The sequence below is a fragment of the Colossoma macropomum genome, unplaced genomic scaffold (assembly GCF_904425465.1).
Source record: "Colossoma macropomum unplaced genomic scaffold, Colossoma_macropomum, whole genome shotgun sequence".
Taxonomy (NCBI): domain Eukaryota; kingdom Metazoa; phylum Chordata; class Actinopteri; order Characiformes; family Serrasalmidae; genus Colossoma; species Colossoma macropomum.
Window position 1 is genome coordinate 11,970,144 of NW_023494798.1, and position 23,077 is coordinate 11,993,220.

The 23,077-nt window shown below is 39.6% G+C and overlaps 1 protein-coding gene across 2 annotated transcripts in view; it reads left to right on the forward strand.

Annotated features, from left to right (window-relative positions):
• mbtps1 (membrane-bound transcription factor peptidase, site 1) overlaps nt 1-22,844 on the forward strand; it is a 28,581-nt gene extending 5,737 nt beyond the window's left edge. The window contains exons 3-23 of one of the 2 annotated variants that reach the window (XM_036584751.1): nt 4,566-4,823; nt 9,259-9,477; nt 9,666-9,776; nt 9,865-9,974; nt 11,710-11,826; nt 12,246-12,313; nt 13,334-13,436; nt 14,281-14,432; nt 15,956-16,117; nt 16,429-16,573; nt 17,272-17,460; nt 17,610-17,782; nt 17,993-18,108; nt 18,228-18,384; nt 18,856-18,980; nt 19,273-19,350; nt 19,498-19,638; nt 19,763-19,894; nt 21,333-21,459; nt 21,548-21,678; nt 22,097-22,844. In XM_036584751.1, coding sequence (XP_036440644.1) covers nt 4,566-4,823; nt 9,259-9,477; nt 9,666-9,776; nt 9,865-9,974; nt 11,710-11,826; nt 12,246-12,313; nt 13,334-13,436; nt 14,281-14,432; nt 15,956-16,117; nt 16,429-16,573; nt 17,272-17,460; nt 17,610-17,782; nt 17,993-18,108; nt 18,228-18,384; nt 18,856-18,980; nt 19,273-19,350; nt 19,498-19,638; nt 19,763-19,894; nt 21,333-21,459; nt 21,548-21,678; nt 22,097-22,308 — 3,026 coding nt within the window. In that variant the 3' untranslated portion in view covers nt 22,309-22,844. The remainder of the gene's footprint in view (nt 1-4,565; nt 4,824-9,258; nt 9,478-9,665; nt 9,777-9,864; nt 9,975-11,709; nt 11,827-12,245; nt 12,314-13,333; nt 13,437-14,280; nt 14,433-15,955; nt 16,118-16,428; nt 16,574-17,271; nt 17,461-17,609; nt 17,783-17,992; nt 18,109-18,227; nt 18,385-18,855; nt 18,981-19,272; nt 19,351-19,497; nt 19,639-19,762; nt 19,895-21,332; nt 21,460-21,547; nt 21,679-22,096) is intronic. The other variant, XM_036584752.1, reaches the window with a different exon arrangement.
• Nucleotides 22,845-23,077: the final 233 nt, after the last annotated feature.

Here is a 23,077-nt window from a genome sequence, read left to right on the forward strand (position 1 = left end):
CGCTTGTTGGCTGAGCTGTTGTAGCTTCTAGACGCTTCCATTTCACAATAATAACACTTACACTTGACTGGTTGGGCAGAATTAGCAGGGCAGAAATTTTCACAAACTGAATTGTGGCAAAGGTGGCACCCTAAGCCAATGCCACTTTTAAAGTCATTGACTTTTTCAGTTTGACCATTTCTACTGCCAGTGTTTGTTTAAGGAAGTTGCATGGCTATGTGCTTAATTTTATATACCTGTTAGCAATGCTTGTGGCTGAATCACTTTAACTCGATAATTAGTGTCCACATACCAGCTCTGAACAACACGTAAGGTGCTGGCTACACACTGTCTTCTGGTGGCGTATAGAGTTCAGACATATTAAAGTTCTTATGAAAATGTATAACGCTAGGGGCACACTCATTTGCATACTGAAAATATGAAACTTGCTTTTTTTTCTACTTTCATGGCTATGTATATTCAAAAACACTGACTCATCCCTAGTATTTAGCCTCACTAGTATTTGGTATTTGATGTTTGGTGAAGTATTTGGTTAAATACTTCGTACACTTTCTTCATGAAGCGTCACAAAGCTTTTTATGATCCCTCTCCACCACTGTCAGCAATGTCATAGATTTCATTCGTCTGTTTGCCTGTTAAATAACAGCATGACTTTATATAATTGTTTCCTGTTTGAGAGGTTTGGAAGAAGGTTTTGTTTCCTGTACTAAACATTGAACTCACTGTAAACCATAACATGATAAGATGCAAATTGGCCTTGGGTTTATCTGACTGATTAGAACATTTTATGGCACAATAAAAAAGAATTACCTGGTGATATCAGTCATTTTGTTTTCAGAGCAAAAGCCCCAGATATCCCTCTCTTTGTGTCTGTGGGCAAGACCTGTGAATACTTCAGTGCTAACACTTTAAAACTAGTGTGCTAATTTACTGTACTGGGGGTCTTCAGGCCTGCACCTCCTGCACAGTACTGATGGTGTTATGGTTTAGAAGTTTCTAAAGCCCATATGAAAAGCCTGATGTCTTGGACAGCCTTCATTGTGTGTGTGTGTGTGTGTGTGTGTGTGTGTGTGTGTGTGTGTGTGTGTGTGTGTGGCCCCCATGCTTGTAGGACCAGAGCATAACATGGTATTTATAGTGACCTAATTACTGGCCTGTGAATATGGTCTTTGTGCCAAACCCCAATGTTTTATTCATTCACACTTCCTACACTTGCAGAAGATCATTATAGACTGTGGGTTTTATAGGGGGTAAGTGCTTTCAGAAGGGCTTTTATTTTGTTTCTGTGCATCTTGTATTTGTACTTCAGTTGTTTTAGTCTGCTATTCTCTTTTGGGCTAAAAATGCATGAACTTGAATTTCGATTTGCACCACTTTATAAGATTGGTTTTACTTATTGGTTTAGTACTATTAATACAGCTGGCGATTAATGAAGTCAGCACTAAGAGAATTATTATTATTAGTTTTCTACATTTCATATAGGCTGAAATGAGTGTGTGTAGTAAAAACAACATTAATGATTTTTTTTTTTTTAATTTGAAGTCTAATGCAATTAATAATTGTATCTAAAATCTCAAATTTTGCAATGCTGAACAGTCGGCATAAAACAGAAGAGTGTTCCCTGTATATGGAAGCATATCGGCATCAAAATTGAAATGAAAATGTAATATGCAATGTAGTGGCAATGTAATCCTAAGTTTCATACATGAAAGTTTGGGCTCAAAATGAAAATTCAGTAATTCTATTTACATTTGCCATTTGGTGGACTAGTTTTGACATTTCATTTACACAGAGATTTGGATGCTTTGTGAGTAGATTTATTCAAAGTTAAATGTATTTCTAGAACTACATATTCATGCGTTACGTGATTATGAAGCAAAGAGAGCTCCAAGCTAGAAAGAAAATTCATATGTAAATAGGAAACAGCGCCTGTGCTTTTCCCAACCTGTCAGTTATATCAGGGCAAAGCCAAGAGCACAGACAGCGGGAAAAGCTTTGTCTGAAAACATGGCGGCCGAAGGGTTTATAGCTGCTCTTACATTAACAGATGAGGTGTGTCTGGTTGATAAAAACGAGGCTAAACTTGGCTTCCTTTCCCAGGTTCTTTTTCAAATTTTCCAGTCCATCTTAAACAGTGCAGCAGTTACATTCTGCTGCCTCAGTGTGGACTGGTGGAGTGGAACATTCGAAAAAGAAGCTACCTTCAGCCTCGTTTCATAAACTGAGATTGGGGGCTGAAAGTGAGGCTGGACATAGACTTTCCAATTGATGCCATGCAGGCGTATCTTCTACCAAGTGAGCATCAGAGGTGGATATATTGCTCTGTAATCACCTCACCTGCTAATATGCTACATGATTTGTGAGGGGCTGCAGAATTAAGCTAGCTAAAAGCCACTGTTAATGCTAGCTGATGTTACATTCCCAAACAAAGCACTCATCTGTTTTTTTATCAGCTGGCTAACATGACCCAGCTCACTGTGTCACGCACATATACCAGCGATTTTGTAATACAAATAAAAAAAAAGCAGGACATTAGAGACCCACTAGCTTAATTAGGCTGAAATGACACGGTACCGGCGCTGTACTGCGGCTGTTGCCAACTCAGCCAGTATGACAAGGTGGTTGTGTGATTTACACATGTCTGTGTGTACCAGTACAATTACAGCTAAATCATTTTATGAGTTACACAGGTAACAGATGAATTGGAACACAGCAATACATCCAAATTGCACTGTGTGTATTAGAAGATGGACCTCGATGCTGGATCATCCTCTATCTGTAGCCTATGGTCGGCTAACACAGACAATAATTTCTAACTGCGGCCACTTATTAAATTAGCAAAATCTGCAACACGTTCAATTACAGATTCTTGGTGGGTCGTGTATAAAAAACATCACAAGTGAGTATATTGCTCTGTTTCACTTAATCTTCTAATGTAAGATTGGTCGCATTAGTCCAGAGAAAACCTTTTCTGCTGCGTGTGCTGTTGCCTCTGCCCTGATGAGATGATTGACAGGTTGGGAAGACGGTGAAAATGAAAATGCAATCTGGTCGAATGCATTTTCAAAGGCATTTTGACACAGAATGAGCACAGTATGTGAGAATAAGTAATGCAGACAGGAGAGATGCTGTTTCCCTTTTACATTTGATTTTTGACATCCTTCTAGTTTGGTGTTCAATTTAATAATGCAATTTCAAAAAAATATTAGAGTGCAAATGTGTAATGTTAAATTACATTTCGATCATCATTTTGAAACCATTATTGTATAATCACATAAGGCATAAATATGCAGTTCTGGAAATACTTTAAAAATGCTACTCAAAGCATCTAAATCTCTGTGTAAATGAAGTGTCAATACTAGTGCACCAAATGACAAATGTAAATGGAATTATTGAATTTGAATTTTCATTAAGCCCAAACTTGCATGTATGAGTGTAAAATTTATATTCAAACTAAGGATTACATTGCTGTTTTACATATTTTAATTTTGTTACTGATATGCTTTCACACTGCTATGATCTTGTTACTCTGTAGTTAACGACACCATTGTTTCTTTAGTGTTCTTAATTGTTCACGACACTAGACTTCAGTTTCCTGTTGTTTTCTAAATGCAGAGCTGTAAAATGCAGCTTGTGTGTGCTGATGTATTCTATTTGCAAAGAAAATCGATTCCACATTTCTTCAGATGTGACACTGCCCATGGTCCAAGATTGCAGATTGGTCTCGTGCCATTCCCTTGCCTACTTGGTCAGTACACAGGAACATTTCCAAAGCCAAAGCTGCTGGAAATGTTCTGTTTCTGAGCCCTAAACAAGAACCGTGAAGGGAAGTCATTTTGCCAAACGGCAGTGAGGAGAAGTATTGTGCGATGAATTGCATGTACTTAGTTGGTTGAGGAACGTGTGCTTTTCATAACCCATCCAGGCGTACCAGTTTGCTTGCCAACAACTTCTCGTTCTTGTTTCAGTTTTTGTGCTGTAGTTGTTTGTGTAGTACAGAATGGATTGAAAGATGAGTTGACATTTTATCTCTGCTTACCTTGCCCCTTGAGGAAAGACTTCCTTTCATGGGCTCAAATTTTCAAGCCCTATTGCTTGTTTAAGGCTTTTGTTTATGGTTTTCTTTAGTTTAGTCGACTTGCAAAGGTTTTGAGCAATTTTGTAGTCTTCAGTGCACATTCACATACCAAATGTCAAACCACAACTTCTTGTGTATAAGCATCATGCAAATTGTATCATTTGGTAACATAATCCCAAACAGAAAGGTGATCTTGTGGTCTTCAAACACCAGTAGCTGAGTATACAGTCTGTTCAAGTAAAATCAAAAGGTAAATAAAAGGTGTCTAAGTCAACAGTGACAGTAAGTCTGAGTCGTTTCATGAGAAATGTATAGAAATAAATTTCTTATTCATATTGTCGATCACTGAATGCATAATACTCTGATTTCTGGTTCACTAACTTATGGCTCAGTGAACAGCTCATGCAGTTTGTTTCATTCAGAATATTTCAACTGCATGTCGAACACAGTATGCTGATGCGTTTTTAACGTCTACTGTCTTTTCCAGAGTACATCGTAGCATTTAACGGCTACTTTACGGCCAAAGCCCGCAGTCACTTCATCAGCAGTGCCCTGAGAAACACGGAGGGGGAGAATTGGCGCATCGTGCAGCGGGAGAACCCGGCCAGTGACTACCCCAGTGACTTCGAGGTGGTGCAGATCCGGCAGGATGCTCGCAGCAGCCTACTCACACTGCAGGACCACCCCTACATCAAGAGAGTCACACCCCAGCGCAAGGTTTTCCGCACCCTCAAACTGCTCAGTGGTAGGGTTTCATCTTTAAATAAATAGTTTTAGACAGCCTTAGTCCTTACTGTGGTCACTCCAGATGTACACCATATTCCCAGAGAGGCCTGTGCCCTGTGATAGTTAACCAGGTTACCATAGCAATAGCTCCCACTGACAGTTTAAAACTCATTTACCACAAACAACTTGTTAATTTATTCATTTGTTTCATGTAACCCTTAGCAAGGCAGTAGTATTTCTACACATAAAAATTACGAACTTTTATTGTTGAATGATGTGAAGTCCCACTTTAATACCACGTTTACTGTACCAAACATAGATGAGAATATTCTAGAAATGCAACTGTTGAGCTGCACTGTTTGAGCACACTGATTACGGCAGGCAGCCTAAAAAAAATCCACCTGTCTGGTATTACATCCATTTTACGACATCCTCACACCACAGCATTTCAAACATCAGATAAAATGGCTTCGGGTCTCAGGAGTAAAATCATTCTTAATTCTGTTCTTTCTGACTAAGTTTCTTAGATATGTAATCAAATATGAAAAACTACAACCACGACTTAAGCTGCGCTTTTGTTATGCTCTTTTTTTGGACAATTTTAGTTTTTTTTTGTTTTGTTATCATTATTATTGTTGTGTATGTAAAGTAACGTTTATATTTTGGGGGGACGAAGTTAAAGCAAAGCTATTTAAAAAAAAAAAAAACCTTGGTTTAACTGGTTTAATATTTTCCGCACAGTTACCCAAATAAGTGGGCTCTGTTACCTGCAAAGGCCTAGGTCTGCAAAATTTGAGGGAATTTCCTTGTTCAGTTATTGCTAATGTTAACAAAGTTAGCAATTAATCATTGACAAATGTCAACCAGCAAGACCTGTAACATAGAACATAGAAAATACAAAATGCCTTTTTTCCCTTAACTAGGTCTGGCAGTAATGGGTCCAAACTGGTCCTCATCTCTCAGGCATAGGGTTTTTAACTGATGTTGTGATGTTGTAAAATGTTATTTTAAATGTTTGTAGTGGTATTTGTCAGGTGTTTTCAGATCTAATTATTGAACATAGTGTTTTTATGGGTCAGTATTGCTAATAGTGTGTAAACGTACATCCCTGACATTATCTGATAACAACAAATGCTCCAGTGCAAAGTGTAACATCTCCATTGTGTCAAGCTTAATGGCATGTTGCTTTCAAGTACCACTATCAACTATCAGCTAAGACCACTATAAATAACTAGGCTAAGTTAATGCATGTTTCATAGCGATGCTGAAGCTTCAACCTCAGTCCTCTCAGGAACTCTATGTAAAGAAATGTGTTTGTGAAGGCAAATCCAGTCAAACTTTTAATGAAAATTTTAAATAAGTATTAATTTTTGAGAATTAAATCTATTTTGACATGTTTTGTCAACATAACAAACACATTGTAGGCAACAAAATGCCCACATGCACTTATGACCCATTGTTCTCACATTATGTATGTATTCTTTCTGTTGTCTGTTCAAATTTTAGCTTCCATTCTTTTTTCCTACTGGAAGGCAACTGGAAAGTGGTATATAAAGTCTGCCAATATCTTTAGCCCATGGAACACAGATACACATATGCATAGTTTAAACTAGTGTTTTGTCTCAGTTTTTAACTTGAACTGAAGGCAGTGGTTGGTAACAGTTCTGGTCAGGCGAAGTAGAACCCTCTGCGCCACCCTGGGGACAGCAGCAGGGGGCGGACAGAACACTGGCTTTTTATCAGTGGCTCATACTGGAGGGAGTGGCCCCAGAGGAGTCAGCAGTGAAAGAATGCTGTGTCTCTGCCCTGCCTGCACTCCTCCCCACACCCAGGCTGAAGTCACACTAACATGTCAGACTGCAGCTGTTGTAAAGAGGCTTTGGAGCCCCTAAACTGTGTTTATCCACCCACCAATGCCCACCTACAAACCAACACCCAACCTTCACACCCACATTCAAACCAAGACCCATTTGTGGCAGGGGTGTAAAAATGCATTGCTGCAGTTGTGAAGCATTTATCTGAAGTTGGTGATTGACCAGTTTTGGAATTTAGGAAGGTGTTATAATTGGTATAATAATAATAGATAGGGCTGGCAAAAATATATGTTATATATGAAGACATTTTCTTGATACACAATATGCGTCACGATATTTAGTATTTCTAACATCTGATCAGTTGAAACAAATGTATTGTCAAATTGAATACAGTGGTTTTTACTCAGTTTCACATATTGAATGCAATTATACAGGACTTATTATGCTCTCTGTATTTTCATATAATTTATCATGGCAACAATAAATGTCATCACATTGCAACCTGTATAATCAGTAAAGTATGCACTAATTTTATGGAATCTTTTAATTCTAATCGAATCATGTTGAAACTTCAGATTTAATGACACATTGAATAATTTCCTAAAGAACTGTGATTGTAAATTGTTGTGAGGTCAGAGATTTACACAAGTCTCGCAGAAACATTGCCGGTCTTTTACATATTTTGGTGTTCATTAAAATCCAAATGTGCTTAAGGGCCTTAGAGAAGTTGTACATGAACAAACCACTCTTTTCTTATGCCTTAGTCCATCAGTCTGCAGTGCACTCTTACACACCTCCCACTCTCATTATAAAACGCTCTGGCTAATAGCGGCTAGTCATGCCGCTTCAGTAGGAACACGCTACAGAAACGATTAAGTGGCCTTCACTCGGCTCTCTGGTCGGTGTCTGATGGACATGGGAGCAGTAATTATCATTAAATTGCAACAGGGCCGACTCTGTAAGAGCGAGCGTGGGAGACTCGAATTTAATACAATTATAGTTTATGGAGGGCTCTCCTCTGGGCACGTCTGTGCAAAATCAGTGTGCAGTACTTGGGAAGAGAGGCTGCCAGTCTTGTCAGTGCCGCTCGAGATGATTAGCATGGCGGTTTGGTCCCGCTTGATGCCTACTCCCTCACTCTGTACTGGATTAAAACATGGCATGAAAAGAGCTTTTTCCTTCCATGCTTGCCTGTGTTTACACAAGCATCAAATTGTGCCTCAAGGTTGAATTACTGTTGTCTCCCTGTTCCACAGTGGCTTTAGGAGCTGCTTAGAAAGAGACAGTTTTGAGAGCAGCAGAATCTATTAGCCAATCAGTTACACTGCATGGGCTCAGTGAAGCAAGCAGAGAAATGCTAATTTGTCATGGGCTTCCATTTATTGTTCAGGAGATGATTATAGTGGCACCCTTTGATTGCAGCTATACCACAAATGCCTGGGCTGGTAAATGTGCTGTGTTGATCATCGAACGAGCCTTTCTGCAATCATCGCCATTTAATTCAATGTTTAACCTTTCAGCTGTGTAATAAGAGGTGATTTGTTTTCCTGCCCTGCACCTGTCTGTTGGGAGGATTGTACAGAGCTCTGGGTTGCAGAGGAGAAAATGTGTATGTGAATAGTAAATTGGATTTAAAATGCAGAGCCTTGATTGATTTTGTTTAGGTAGGTAAATAGAGGTGGAGTCATTAATCAAGCTAAAGCTCTTAAGTATATTCAAACAGGGGTAGACATTGCCAACTTTCCGGTGCCTCTGGCCACAACATTTCACATTTGTCCTGAACTTTGATTTGTCCCGCCACTAAAAGCGCAGGTCCTGTGACCCGAGCACATCCAGTGTGACTCTGGTTAGCTCGTTTAGCTCATTAGCTTATCAGAAGAGGCCTCCGTTCCTTGTACAGCATAATACCTACCAAAGTTTTCTGAATAATAAGACATGTTTTTCTGCATCCTATTATAATTTTGTGCTGTTACCTAAAAAAGTAAGCCTACCATCTTTCGTTATTTAAGAATGCACATCCCTGTTCCAGGGCTGTTACTTTGGCCAAAAGACTTGAGCTTTGTGTTAAGTTAAGTTAATCTTTCTGCAATTTTGACAAAAAACAATCTTTCAGCCCTATTTCAGAGGTGAGTGTATGTGGCTGGAGTATGGTTTTCAGAAGAATGTGATGTTCTTTTGAGCGTGTTGTCAGTTTCCATTAGAGGCAGGCACCGCGAGTTCATTCTTTACTGGGTATAACTTGTTAGTGGTTGATTAACAGTGTTAAAAAGTGATAAAAATCTTAAATTTGGCTGACCATATTGTGAAAAAAGTGGATCCTTTCACATCGTTCCCTGATTTAACTGGTATAATAAAAAACAGCATGTGCAACAAAACGCAACAGCTGACTGGTTTTAGTTTTTTATGGACTCATGCTTGTTAATTGTAAATATAATGTAACAGACTTCTGTAACTCTGGCCGCAAATTCTTGAATGGCTTGGTGGCTTGAATGGCAGTGCAGATCTACCTCTATGTGCAATCATAGAACTTTTTAATGCAACATGCCTTTGTTTTCTAGGTTTGTATGAAGCATTATCATTTTACCTTCTTCTGCTGTCTTTCTGTTTCTTTTTCTGTCCACCTTTTCCTATTCTCATCAGCAGGAAGTGATGGCAGCTCCTCCTGTAATGACACACGGTGGGTGCAAAAGTGGCAGTCATGGCAGTCATCTCGACCACTGAGGAGAACCAGTTTGTCTCTCAGTTCAGGCTTCTGGCACGCCACAGGCCGCCATTCCAGTCGCCGCCTGCTCAGGGCCATCCCCCGCCATGTAGCCCAGATACTACAGGCTGATGTGCTCTGGCAAATGGGCCACACAGGTGAGTGTTTTTATGTCTTTTGTAAAGAAAAACTAGATTTTGTTACTCTCACTGGAATGCAAAACAATGAAGGCACCTATCTGCATCTGTTGGCTGGCAGCACCATTGTTCCTTTGTGTGATATTACAGGTTCAGTATACAGGTTTTAATTTCAGTCCAGCTCCTTATGATATTTGACTTCTTTACAGGCTCAGGAGTGAAGGTGGCTGTTTTTGACACTGGACTTAGTGAGAAGCACCCACACTTTAAGAATGTTAAAGAGAGGACCAACTGGACCAATGAGAAGACACTGGATGATGGTAAAACCTTGTAAAAATTGTTTTGGCACAGAAGTTTAGAGATTACCACAAGTTGTCTGCTCTCTTTATAATGAATTTGTCTATATAGGCTTGGGCCACGGCACCTTTGTGGCTGGGGTCATAGCCAGCATGAGGGAGTGCCAGGGCTTTGCTCCAGACTCTGAGCTGCATATCTTCAGAGTGTTCACAAACAACCAGGTATATACTCACCCTATATTGATTTTTTGCATTTTGTGGCCAAATTATCCTCATTTTAATCTGCAGTGTTCACTGTTTATACTTTTCTTTGTTGCAGTACCCTAAAAGAGCTTTTTAAATAGTTTAGTTCACAAAAGGATTATAGAGTGCTTATAGTTGTATGCAAACATTTGGGAGCCACTTTTCAAATCACATGTTTTATTGATTTTTTTTTTTTCTACGTGGAAATATATCCTCAGAAAACAGAGAACTCACTTCTGTACATTTTAATGCACAATTACTTTTTATTTGCAGAATTAACATATATAATATTGGGAGGAAAAAACAAAAATTGTAGCCCGTCCAAAAGTTTGTCTGTTTTTTTTTGTTTTTTTTTCCCTCAGCATGTTAAACTCAGCAAGTAAATAGCAATTATGCACTAAAAATAGAAGAAAATACCATATTTAAGTTTGTACCCTGTAGAGGTTGTGTTAACTTATTTTCACTTAGAAAATTAACAAAACATGTAATTTGGCCTCTAAACTTTTGCTTATGACTGTATATGTACAAAGTTTTGATTTGAAATAATTGACCCATAAGTGATGGTGGTATTTCCTAGGGAGTTGGACAATTGTTAAAAAAAAATCAATCAAAAAAATCCCATTTTCTCAAATATTCCAAAATATGTTTTCTATAAAAGTTTACATCAGTCCATCCCTGCACTGTGGCTTGAAAAATGAATAGATTTTCCACTGCACTCTTCTTGGATCACTGATGCTCCGCAGCTTATGTTTTTACAGTTCTCTATCAAATTTTTGTTTGTGCTGCCCAATAGTTGAGAATGAATGACATGTATGTGATAAATGAAGTGAATGTAATCTATATGATGCACTCTCAGGAATAAACTGTACCCTCAAGAGTACCTCAGTAACTTTAGTTAGGGAACATAATTGTAGCACATTCTGTTGCAGCATTTTTAAGTTGCATTGACTCTGTATGCCCTGTCTAGATTCCATACATTTTTTATTTAAATTTTCTATTTAAAATGTCATTAAGTTATAATTTGTGCCTTTCCCTTGGAAAAGTGAATGTAAATTGTTTTAAACACTTTTTTAAAAAATACTTATGTTAAACACTCTTTAAACATTTAGTATTGTTTGAATATATAGGAACTAATATTTACCAAGACAGGACACATTTTTCCTGATCGAGTACACAGAAGTGTTCAGGACAAACGTTCAAGGCTGTGTTCAGTTACACTGAAGTATGTTTAGGGTTATTGCTTCTGTCAGAGCAGAACCCTTGTCTGTCCTCTTTTAATATTTTATTTATTGTTTATTTATTCTTTTTTTTACATTCTGCATTTGAAAAAGTCAGCTTTTGTTTGCATTGTGTCAAAATTTCAATTAACTGATATATCACTGATATTTGTTACATCACCTTACATTACATTAACTTACATTATTATGTTAAGAATATTTCTTCCCTAATCTGTAAAGTTACCATTTTGGAGATTTTTGTTGAGACAGTGACTGTATGATGCAAGTATATGTGCTAGCTCTGTGAATGGATGACCTGTGCTTGTAATACGCTGCAGGAAACTCTGCACCTGAAGAGAAAGAGATTGGGACATCATATATCATGATACTAACATAATCATAACAAAACTGAAAGGCTCCTTTAAGGGAGGGAGGAAAGGTATAAATCTGAATGAGACACATGCTCATATATAAGACTGACTGAACCTTTCTCTCAGGTGTCCTACACCTCTTGGTTCCTGGATGCTTTTAACTATGCCATCCTGAAGAAGATTGATGTCTTAAACCTCAGCATTGGAGGGCCAGACTTCATGGACCATCCGTTTGTGGATAAGGTACATCAATCTCCTTTTAGTATTTCATCCTTCATAGAGCCCAAAGGTTTGATGTCATCGTCAGGATTGTGACTGTGGTCTCCTGCTTGTTTGTGTTTAAGGGATTTTCAGTTCGTCTAGGAGCAGTAAATCACTTCCCAGCAACACAATCTTTTTTAGATTTTATTCAGTGGATTGTCCTGGATGAAACTCTAAACAAAAGCATGGTTGATGTACGCTGCATACCTAACCTGATAGCAGATAACCTTCACAGCCTAGCTCAGTATCAGTACTTCTAGAAAGAACATCATGGCAGTTAGACAAGTGCCTCCGAAGCTCAGTCACAACATGCTGAAGGCCATAGAAAATGAAGCACACAGTGTTTCATAAACATGTATAAAGCAATGCGCAAACATTAACCCTTTCTGGCTTTGCCACAGGTTTGGGAACTCACAGCAAACAGAGTGATCATGGTGTCTGCCATTGGAAACGATGGCCCACTCTATGGGTAAGTAACTTAACCAATGAAACCATACACATGGACTGCTTCAATCTAGGCTATGTTTGTTTCTCGCACATACAAACTTGTCACCTTATTCACCATATTGAATGATGAATATGCTGTTTATGTTAATCATGTACATTTGATTACTGTTTCTGCTGCCGTCAGGGAGTTCTGAGGGAGAATCCCCCCCTCCACAAACACAGCACAGCAGCAGTTCGCACTCATTATTCAAAAAAACTATTTATATAGTATTTAATTGTTATGGGTCAATAAGAACTAAGGTAACATTATTGAAACCTAAAAAGAGAGCTACGATTTGTGAAAGGTGAAGTTTCATTTTCGCATATTCAGATTTCTTTGTTCAGTAACTTTTGAACAGTGGAACAGCAAGAAAAGGTTAAAATGAATAAATTATCATTGTTAAAAACCAAAACAATAAGCTTTCATCAAGGTTTTTGTCTGAAATTTGCCCGCACTTATACTAATTTATCTCATCCAGCCAGTGAAGGAGTTCAGAAGTAGTTAAGTAGCTAGACCAGTTGTGGTAGATTGTGGTTGGAACTACACTGCAGAGGAAAGTAGATCTCCAGGACCAGGGTTGATGACCACTGGTCTAGAAATTACATTGCAAGTGGTGATTATTGGGGTCCAACCACTGCGTGCTATTATGGAACTAGTAGAAAACAAATGATGGGAAAAGTTTTTAAAGTGACCTTGGTTTGTAATGGATGTGGGGTCTCAAAAGGCGCATCTGCCAAATACACATTAGCCTTTGGACCTTGGTATAGAAATTTTGTTTTTAAACAAAAATTAAAATTAAATTAAAAAATATAGTTTTTAGACATACAGTTTTTAGACTTGTATTTGCACAAGAATTTTCATGTTAGTCAATACAATTTATACAGTTTTCTCCTTAAAGTGTTGCCGGAGCGTTCTTTACTGCTCATGAGTTTTTATGTATGTTTTTTTTGTTGTAAAGACAGCTTTAGTGCTAAGTTTTAATTCTGCATGTCATTTTTACAGCACTCTAAACAACCCGGCCGATCAGATGGACGTGATTGGGGTTGGAGGGATTGATTTTGAAGACAATATCGCCAGGTTCTCCTCCCGGGGTATGACAACATGGGTATGTCCTGTTTTACAGCAACACCATTGAACTGCAGCCATCTGCTGAAATCATGTGGAGGGTCCTGTCAGTGCATGCCCACAGAATTTGAGTTAGCCTAGAAAGGGCAGATGTATACCACTTAGCGTCTGATCTGTAGAGCCACTCTTTTATCCTGTTCACCCACAGGAAAGCTGTGTAGATTGTAGTCTGAGATTTGTGCACACTTCAAAGCACTCTTGGTTGTCCGGAAGCAGAAAGCATTGAGGCGTACTTGAGCCCTGGATTGGACTAGTGAACAGCCATATTGTCTAGTTTGGGGGGTCGTCTTTAGTAATTATTTTATGTACAACAGAATAATAGAAATGGAACAGCGATGTATTACTGCTGTTCACTGCTTAATTTAAGGATTTTCTTTCACAGATTAGCTTTGTCATGCCGGTGCCAGTGATTCAGGTTAAATAGCTAAAATTTAGGCCCATGCCATATCCACAATCATTTTACAGTATGTATATTGTTGTTGAAACAGTATGACACTAGAATATGGGATTATATGATGTGTTACTGGTTCAGCTCCACATTTAACTTAATTTAGGTTGTTTTCACTCTCATTCTGTGAGTGTTGTTAGGATGAGAGATATAGCAGTATAAAAGAGAATACTGGTGTATTAGTTTCCCATACTAAAGTTTTTTTCTGTGTCATGGGTATCATGGTGGGGTGATGATGATCACAATAACAGTAATAATTGGTATAACATCATGTGATGTAGGAGATGGGGAAAATACTGTGATATAAATTTGAGCTTATATTGCCTACCCCTGCTGTTAGAATATCATGGTTATTATGTCTTGCACTCTTTTCCAGGAACTACCAGGCGGCTATGGCAGGGTAAAACCTGACATTGTGACATATGGTTCTGGCGTGCGTGGCTCTGGGATGAAAGAGGGCTGCCGCTCTCTGTCCGGCACCAGTGTGGCCTCCCCCGTGGTGGCTGGCGCTGTCACATTGCTTGCCAGGTAAAACACGCCAACACAAATAAAAGCTTTCCTTCTTATCCCTTCTCTTTTGATCCACAAGCTGTTTTGAATCGACAAGCTGTTTCCAAAGCATGTCTTTAAAATAGGCGACTTTGGAAAGAACAGAGATAGGAAGGGTGGTGAAATTTAAGTACAGATTACACTCCTACTGAATTTGTGAAGTGCTTTTTTTTCCCTCTTCTTTCACACAGTCAGAGACATTGTGTTCATGCTGGAGAAGGGAAATGAGGCTGTAAAAGCATTGCTGTTGTTACTCGTTCTAGCCCAACTTTCCTTTGGGTCATCATTTTGTGCTGGTCTTAAAGCCAGACAATCACTGTCTGGAGATAACCACCCACTGCTCAGGGCCACACCACGCATGCAGCCTAATGGATATTTGTCTGTGTTTGCTTTTCAGTTCTTTGTATTCTTTTGTTTTCCCCTGTATCAAGCTCGCAAATGAAAAAGAAACTACTACTCAGTGTTCATAGTACCAATATTGGGTGATTTGCCAGCCTTCATGATTTTGCATGTGTGTAAGTCTCTTGGTTCAGGCATAAAGGTAAACATCTTTCCAGAACCCTGTAAAATGTTTTTGCTCCTTAATCTGGCAGCCTAGAATGACAAATTGGACTGAACTCAGTAAATGAAGCCTTCTTTGAAACTCTGGACACATCGGCTCACAAATGACTAATGAGATCATTTAAAATCAGCAAAGTAATTATAATGTAAAAATAAGAAAGGAGACAAACCAATGAAATAAACAAAACTGGCTGTAAAAAACGAGCACAAACAAAGAGCTCAAACCCAAGGTCCGTTACAGGGCTCTGTCTGTTTTGTTTGTTAATTTAGGAGAGAAAGTCAATAGTATAAGTTTCTAGCAGCTCTGATACTGCAGAGAGTCCCTGACGAAATGGCCACAAGTGTCCATGGATTGAGCTGAAGAAGCAGGCAGGAAGCAGGTGGTTTGTCTCTGGCCCGATGCCCCATTTGTTCCCACGGGCTCCTGCGGGACCAATACATCGTCGATAGATTTCCTTTGTGGCACTGAAGTCAAAAAGAACAAGGATAGGGTGAATTAACACAATCAATCTCTTCTCCCTTCGGGAGAAGGCTGGCATGCTCTCTCGCACTCTCCCTTTCCTGCTGTCTCTCTCTGCCCTTTTTTATGTAGGTCACCCCTTAAAATGAAATAGGACTGCAGTAGTCTGATGGCTTTGCACCCCACACCTCCATTTTCTTTCCTGATCTCATTTCTTGCTTCTCAGAGGTGCTTGACCCCTGCCCACCTGCCCTTCTTCATTGCTGGGCAGTCAGAGTCCTTCCTTCAAGTTGAAGTTCGTTTCCACTTAAACAGTATTGCCCTTGGTCAAATGAATTCAATATATAGAACTGTTCTCTTTGATATTTGTCACTGATTGTTAATATCTAACCACTCTCACTTTCTATTTGTCTGTGTCCTTCTGTCTGTCTCTCTCTGTCTGTCTCTCTCTGTCTGTCTCAATCCACTTTCTTTTTCTCAGTACGGTGTTGAACAGAGAGCTGGTGAATCCAGCCAGTATGAAGCAGGCTCTGATCGCATCAGCACGCAGGCTGCCTGGAGTCAACATGTTTGAGCAGGGCCATGGCAAACTGGACCTGCTCCGAGCCTATCAGATCCTCAACAGCTACCGACCGCAAGCCAGGTAAGATATGCGCGCTCACAGAAACTCTCACTTATGCACTCCCTTCCCCCTGCGTTCTGTTCAGGTAGCATAGCAACGCTATTTGTTATTCATGTGCACTACCCAAGCCATTAGTGTTAAGGCAGAGTGTCCAAATCACTGTTCCAGCATGCTTTTTAATCACGTCAGTGCACTCAGTATTCTAGTTTGAATCCAGTTCATTAACCTTGCATTCCAACTCAATGAAGCAAATGATCTGTAGCTTCTCAGCCCTAATAGTGCCCTCTGCTGTCCCTCTGTCTGACTTGCTGTCTAATGGCTTTTTATTCTAGTCTCAGTCCCAGCTACATAGACCTGACAGAGTGCCCCTACATGTGGCCCTACTGCTCCCAGCCCATCTACTATGGTGGCATGCCAACCATAGTCAACGTTACCATCCTAAATGGCATGGGTGTGACTGGCAGGATTGTAGACAAGGTAAGATACTATGCTTGGAACATGTGAAAACAACAAAAAGTCAGTCAGTAATCTTGATCAACTTAGACTACTACTCAGATATTCGGAATTACTTGTCATATTGTTAGTTTCTGTTGTTTTATTAGGTTGTTGTATTTTGGGAACAAGACGTTACATGGTGTATAAGTAACGATAATGACCAATTTATAGTAGTTTCTCATCTCAATTATCCATCTTTTGATTATAGCTTTAGTGAAAAAAGCACTCTGTATTATAGCATCTTCTTGATAGCATTCTTAATGCTGTACTGCTCTTTGAATCATTTTGTACTCGTCTGCAGCTCCTAAAATTTCTTAATTATTTTTGTTTAAACCTTCCTACAATTGCTTGAAACCGATGTTGCATAGTACCAACAAATTAGAATTATTTTATACATGTGTCTCACACAGAATTGGTTGTTTTATTGAAAACATTGATTCAAAGGAGCTTTAATTCCAAACTTTTGAGCATTAGTGGGCTATTACTTGCAATTCATATTGCAGAACTGAATCCTTCTCAGACACACATTTCCATCCAATTTATTTACATTTTTTGCATGTGCATACGCTTGAGCTATTTTGATGTTTTATGATGATGGTGTTGGGATAAATCCTTTAATTTTTTACAACTTCATGAAAGTTTCCCTGACTAATGATCTGTACCTGTTTTCCCCTCAATAGCCGATCTGGCAGCCCTACCTGCCCCAGAATGGGGACCATATAGACGTGGCTGTGTCCTATTCACCAGTGCTGTGGCCCTGGGCTGGCTACCTGGCCGTTTCCATTTCTGTGGCCAAGAAAGCAGCGTCCTGGGAGGGAATCGCTCAGGGTCACGTGATGCTTACTGTGGCCTCACCTGCAGAGAATGACGTGAGTGAAAGTCTAAATGCTTGCACTCTACCTACCAGAGAGCAGGTGTTTTAATTTCCAGGATAGCCATGCAGTGTCACTGTGTACTTGAAAATGTTCAGAGCAGTAAAAATGCAGCATATGCCCTCTTGACTCTTGTGTCTGTGTAGTCTGCAGTAGGAGGGGAAATGACCTCCACAGTGAAGCTCCCAGTGAAAGTGAAGATTGTGCCCACTCCTCCTCGCAGTAAGAGAGTGTTATGGGACCAGTACCACAACCTGCGCTACCCACCCGGCTACTTCCCCCGAGACAACCTGCGGATGAAGAATGACCCACTTGACTGGTCAGTTCATGCCCCTCACATCTAACATTTATAAAATTTTTCTAAATGTGAGTTATGAGAACAGTACTACTTTGTACATATGGTTTGTCCAATGCAAAGTTTGAAAAAATCAACTGTTTTGTAAAATTCTTCTTGGTTATTTCCTCTTTACCTTAGGTGCTTACTTATATTTCTGTCAGTAAATCCATTCTTATATGCTTGTTTCTGAAGGAATGGCGATCACATCCATACCAACTTCAGAGACATGTACCAGCACCTTAGAAGTATGGGCTACTTTGTTGAAGTTCTAGGTTCACCCATCACATGTTTTGATGCCAGTCAATATGGTAAGGGTTACGATTTTACCTCAGCTTGTGATTAGCGAACCATAAGTAGCTCTGAGAAACAATGAGTCTTTTCAGCTTGTATTAGTTGAATAAGATGTCCTCTGCATATTTAAATGCAGGGACTCTGTTGATGGTGGACAGTGAGGAGGAGTATTTCCCAGAGGAGATCACTAAGCTGCGGAGGGACATAGATAATGGCCTGTCACTTATCATCTTCAGCGACTGGTACAACACTTCAGTCATGAGGAAGGTCAAGTTCTACGATGAAAATACCAGGTACCACTGCTTATCTTTGTCCTTCTTGTCAGTCTCTCAATATAAGGAGACACTGATCAGTGCATTAATAATCCTGTGCCACTTCTGTAGATCACCAGATGTTCTGCACTGTTCCTAGAAGATGGGTCACGTCCATTTTTGGCTGATTGATTATAAAAATAACCTGGTTTAGCATAATCATAAAATTTAGTTTTTTTTCTTGTCTGTATTAATATTATTTTGGCCACAGATACGTTTTCTAATGGTTCTGTTTGAAACTGTTCTAGTGGTAGAGGAACATGCTTGATTAAACTCATCAGTTGACAGCTAATGGTTTAGTTGGTGTTTTAGGGCAAAGATGTCACCAAAATGTTTTAATAAACATCAGTAAACTTTTTAGTTAACCTCTGTCTCTATCTCCTGGGGCTGTACAGAATGGCAGCTGTGAAGACTCTTGATGCCTGTGCTATAGCAGTATGCTTTCATTTACAGGCAATGGTGGATGCCAGACACAGGGGGCGCCAATATACCAGCCCTGAATGACCTCATCTCTGTGTGGGGGATGGCCTTTAGTGATGGGCTTTATGAGGGAGACTTCACAATGGCAGACCATGACAGTAATATTTCACTTACAACATATTTTCTCTTTTATCGGTTTAGCTGTATATAATAACAATATTAAAACCACTACTGCTTAAGCAAACCAAACCAAAAAGCAAAACAATCACTTTCAGGAATAGTTAAGCTATGCCATATAAGTAAATACATGTCCACAGTGGGATTTAAATGCACTGTGACTTTGGAGAGCCATTAGTGGGTATCAGAATGTGTACAGCTACAGCTGGGTGTTACAGTGTATTCTTCCATTTTAATATGTAACATATTTCTTCTTTCTCTCCCTCCTGTTAGTGTACTATGCCTCAGGCTGTAGTATTGCACGCTTTCCGGAAGACGGGGTTGTTATTGCACAAACCTTAAAAGATCAAGGTAACTGGCACACACTCTTCCTGCACGCCTCACTACTGTTGCCATGGATACAAGTCATTATCTGCGTCTCTCTTTCTTCAGTATCTATCATATAAACACATGTAGACAACCCAAACCTCGTTTTCTGCCTGTGTCTTCCATTTCTAGGGCTAGAAGTCTTGAAGCAAGATACAGCGGTGGTGGACAACGTTCCTGTGCTTGGACTGTACCAAACGCCCTCAGAAGGAGGAGGACGCATTGCACTATATGGAGACTCCAATTGCATAGACGACAGTCACAGACAGAAAGGTACAGTCAGTCTTCCTTTTAAAATGTGTCACTCATACTGTATACTGTATCTTGAAAATGTACTTGATTTGGCCATAATTTATGCTCCTATTCAGATTCTTGCATTTTCCATGTGTGTCTACAGATTGTTTCTGGCTGTTAGATGCTCTGCTGCAGTACACATCCTATGGCGTGACTCCGCCCAGCCTTCTGCACTCACAGAACAAAGTGACACCTCCTACAGGCACTGACAAGCCCCTACCAGAGAGGCTTGAAGGTAAGTTTGCAGGACTGTAGCATCAAATAACTGTTCCTGAATGTAGTTCTCATTCACCCTTTAAAGTGAGTGAATTAAGGCCTTTACCCAACAAGTTCGATATGCAAGTTATTTGGACATCAATAAATTGGTTTGGATACCTGTATTAGTGATGACATTTAGCACACCAAGCATGATTTTTCAAAATGCAAAAATGAAATGTAGAAAATTTATTTTATTATAATTTTTTATATTTGCCCTCTGTTTAATTTGTGGAAACTTCCACTGGTGACGCAAACTCACTCGACCTGCCATAGTTGTGTCTGACGCTGTCATGGCGGCAACTAAGATGATGGATCAGCTGTGTTCCAGCAACAAGGACATTTTGACAGACGTCATATGGATTAGTTTGACTTCTGCTTCGTTGTATGTAGTGCTAGTATCTCCAACTCAAATTAGACTACTGGCATCAAAGCTCTATGTGAAAACACTCACAAAGTTTCTGCTGCTGAATAAGGTGGTGAAACTTTCTGCGCTATTTTTACTTTTCCAAAATGAAAAGTCGCTTACCCAGTGTCATTGGCATTATACTGAGGAGCAAATTATTTCTTCTTGCACTTGCAGACATTCTGCCTGTTCACCTCAAACCACATTGGAAAAAAATGGTGTTGTGTCTGGTGTATGTAGTTTTGATGCAAAAAAACATTATGAGCAGTGAAAAGGGTGACAAGTTCCGAAACCATTGCCCTGTAAGGGGGTCCAGTTTACTGAGGTGCAAATACTGGTCATGTTCAAAATCTGTTTTCTAGGTATTTTTGACTTCTTTAATCTGTTTCATACCATACAAATGTCAAAAAGGTCAGTTTGTAAGAAATTTGGAGAATTTTGAGAACCCATACCTATTATAAATAGAGGCCATTCTTAAAAACATCATCATTTGTATTCTGTATATTCTATAATGGCGTGTAATACTTGGCACCCGATAATTGCCACTTGCAATATAATTGGTAGATGGCCACTAAGCTCTCATAGTCGTTACACCAGTCCACAGAAATCAACTTTTAGACAAAAGATAACCAGCTTCCATTTAGTTTAACACTATACATTTAAATACTAAATCTGTTGGTTGGCTGAATAATGACCATGAACTGCTGCTGTGCTGAAACTGGGAGACGAGCAGTTCTCTCTCAATTCTCTGCCCTTTGCTAAAATTCAATAAGTCTACATGATTCACGTGAACTGTATGTTTATTGTTCGAAATGGCATATTTTGCAGAAGGAGTTTTTATGCCTGATGTCACATTTTCGTGTTATTTATCTAGGTCGCACTCAGTTTGTTTCTCAGTCTTTATTCACTAACTTCTGTGAAGCTACCATGTTATGTAGTTAAGAGAGGGAGCTAAAGAGATGGACCCACTTAGACGCCTGAAGAGTCAAACTTGTCATGTCACTTTCTTCAGGTAATCACCTCTATCGCTACTCCAAAGTGCTAGAGGCCCACCTGGGTGACCCCAAGCCTCGCCCTTTGCCTGCTTGCCCTCACCTGTCCTGGGCCAAACCTCAGCCACTCAACGAGACAGCTCCCAGGTCAGTAAGCGTGCCACCCGCACCACTCATAACAGCAGGGTCTGACAGACAGGAAGGGACTTCACTGATCTAACTGTTGTCTTTGCAGTAACCTTTGGAAGCATCAGAAGCTGCTGTCTGTGGACATGGACAAGGTGGTGCTGCCCAACGTCAGGGCATATCGGCCCCAGGTCAGGCCACTTTCCCCAGGAGAGAGTGGAGCCTGGGACATTCCTGGAGGTGAGCTAGGTTAATACTGCTTGCGTCAGTGCTTTAGGCCTTATGTTAGGTCTAACATTTACATTTGCATCTTGTCCCTGATGTAACAAAATCTCTGTAATGGTAGCTGTATAGAAGAAAAAAGTTTTTAACTTTAATGTTGGTGGTACATGCTGGTGCATTCCTAGTTTTCAAAGTAACTTTTCACTTATCTGGTATTCGTTCTCAGCCAGTTTCAAACTGTTTTTTGCACATAGATGAAGGATGCATTGACTGAGATGCTGCTCTTATGGTCAGCAAGAAGTGTCTGTCAATATTGTGACATGTTTCTCCAATAACATGCTGGATATTTAAGCAGTAAATTTCTTTTTTTTTGTTTTGCTATCTTTTACACAAATGCAAGAATGGATCTTTAGTCTGTGTGTTTGTGTGTCCTCAGGTATAATGCCAGGACGTTATAATCAGGAGGTGGGTCAGACCATCCCTATGTTTGCCTTCTTGGGTGCTATGGTCGTGCTGTCCTTCTTTGTGGTGCAGCTGACCAAGTCCAGGAGCAAGCCCAAGCGTAGAAAACCTCGCATCAAACGGCCCCTCTACCTCCAGCAGCAGCAGCAACAGACGCCCCACACAGGCAAAAACCCTACTGTGTGACACTGCCTCACACCAAAACCTTAACACACCAGGACTTTCAGATGGTGTGTGTTTGTGTGTCATTTGTTAGAGACTGAACTGCCATCTGATGCACTCTACCTATGATGAAACTGCCAACCAGACCCCTAATTGTGGGGTTTGCCTATGGACAATAGTGTTCCTTTCTACAAAAGAGCCTTTCATTCCAATGACCAAAATCGTGTACTTTTTTAATTTATTGACAATGCTCAATTGATGATTTGACCCTTGCCTTTCATGTTGAACTGGACAACCAAGAAAAAAAAAACATAGCACATAAAAAGAGGCATAGTGTTCTGGACATCTAGCCTTTTGAACGTTTTCCACATTTCCCAGGTTTTGTATTTTCGGTCAAAATTTGAAATTGAGTCATTTTGTTTTTTGTGTCCTGTTTTTGTTTTTATAAAATGGGCTAATGCTGATAATTTTGTAAATAGTGTCATCATTTTCACCTTTGTTGGTGGGGTAGCATCAACAATGTTAAAATATATCTCATCCATAATAAAGCAGCACACTTGTCTCTGCCTTTTTATTGCATCAAAGGTAAGCTCGCATAGGGCAGCGTTACAGGTCAGATGAAACTAAGCTTCAAATGAAGGATGGCCCATTTTGAGAATTGAAATCTGAAAATAAGTCTGAAAGTTTGAGGGTGGTCAACAAATGAAGCATAAGAACTATTAAAAAGTACAGCACAGTGTAAAATTAGAGTCCACTCTTTATTATTTAATTGCCAGTCAAGACGAACATTAAG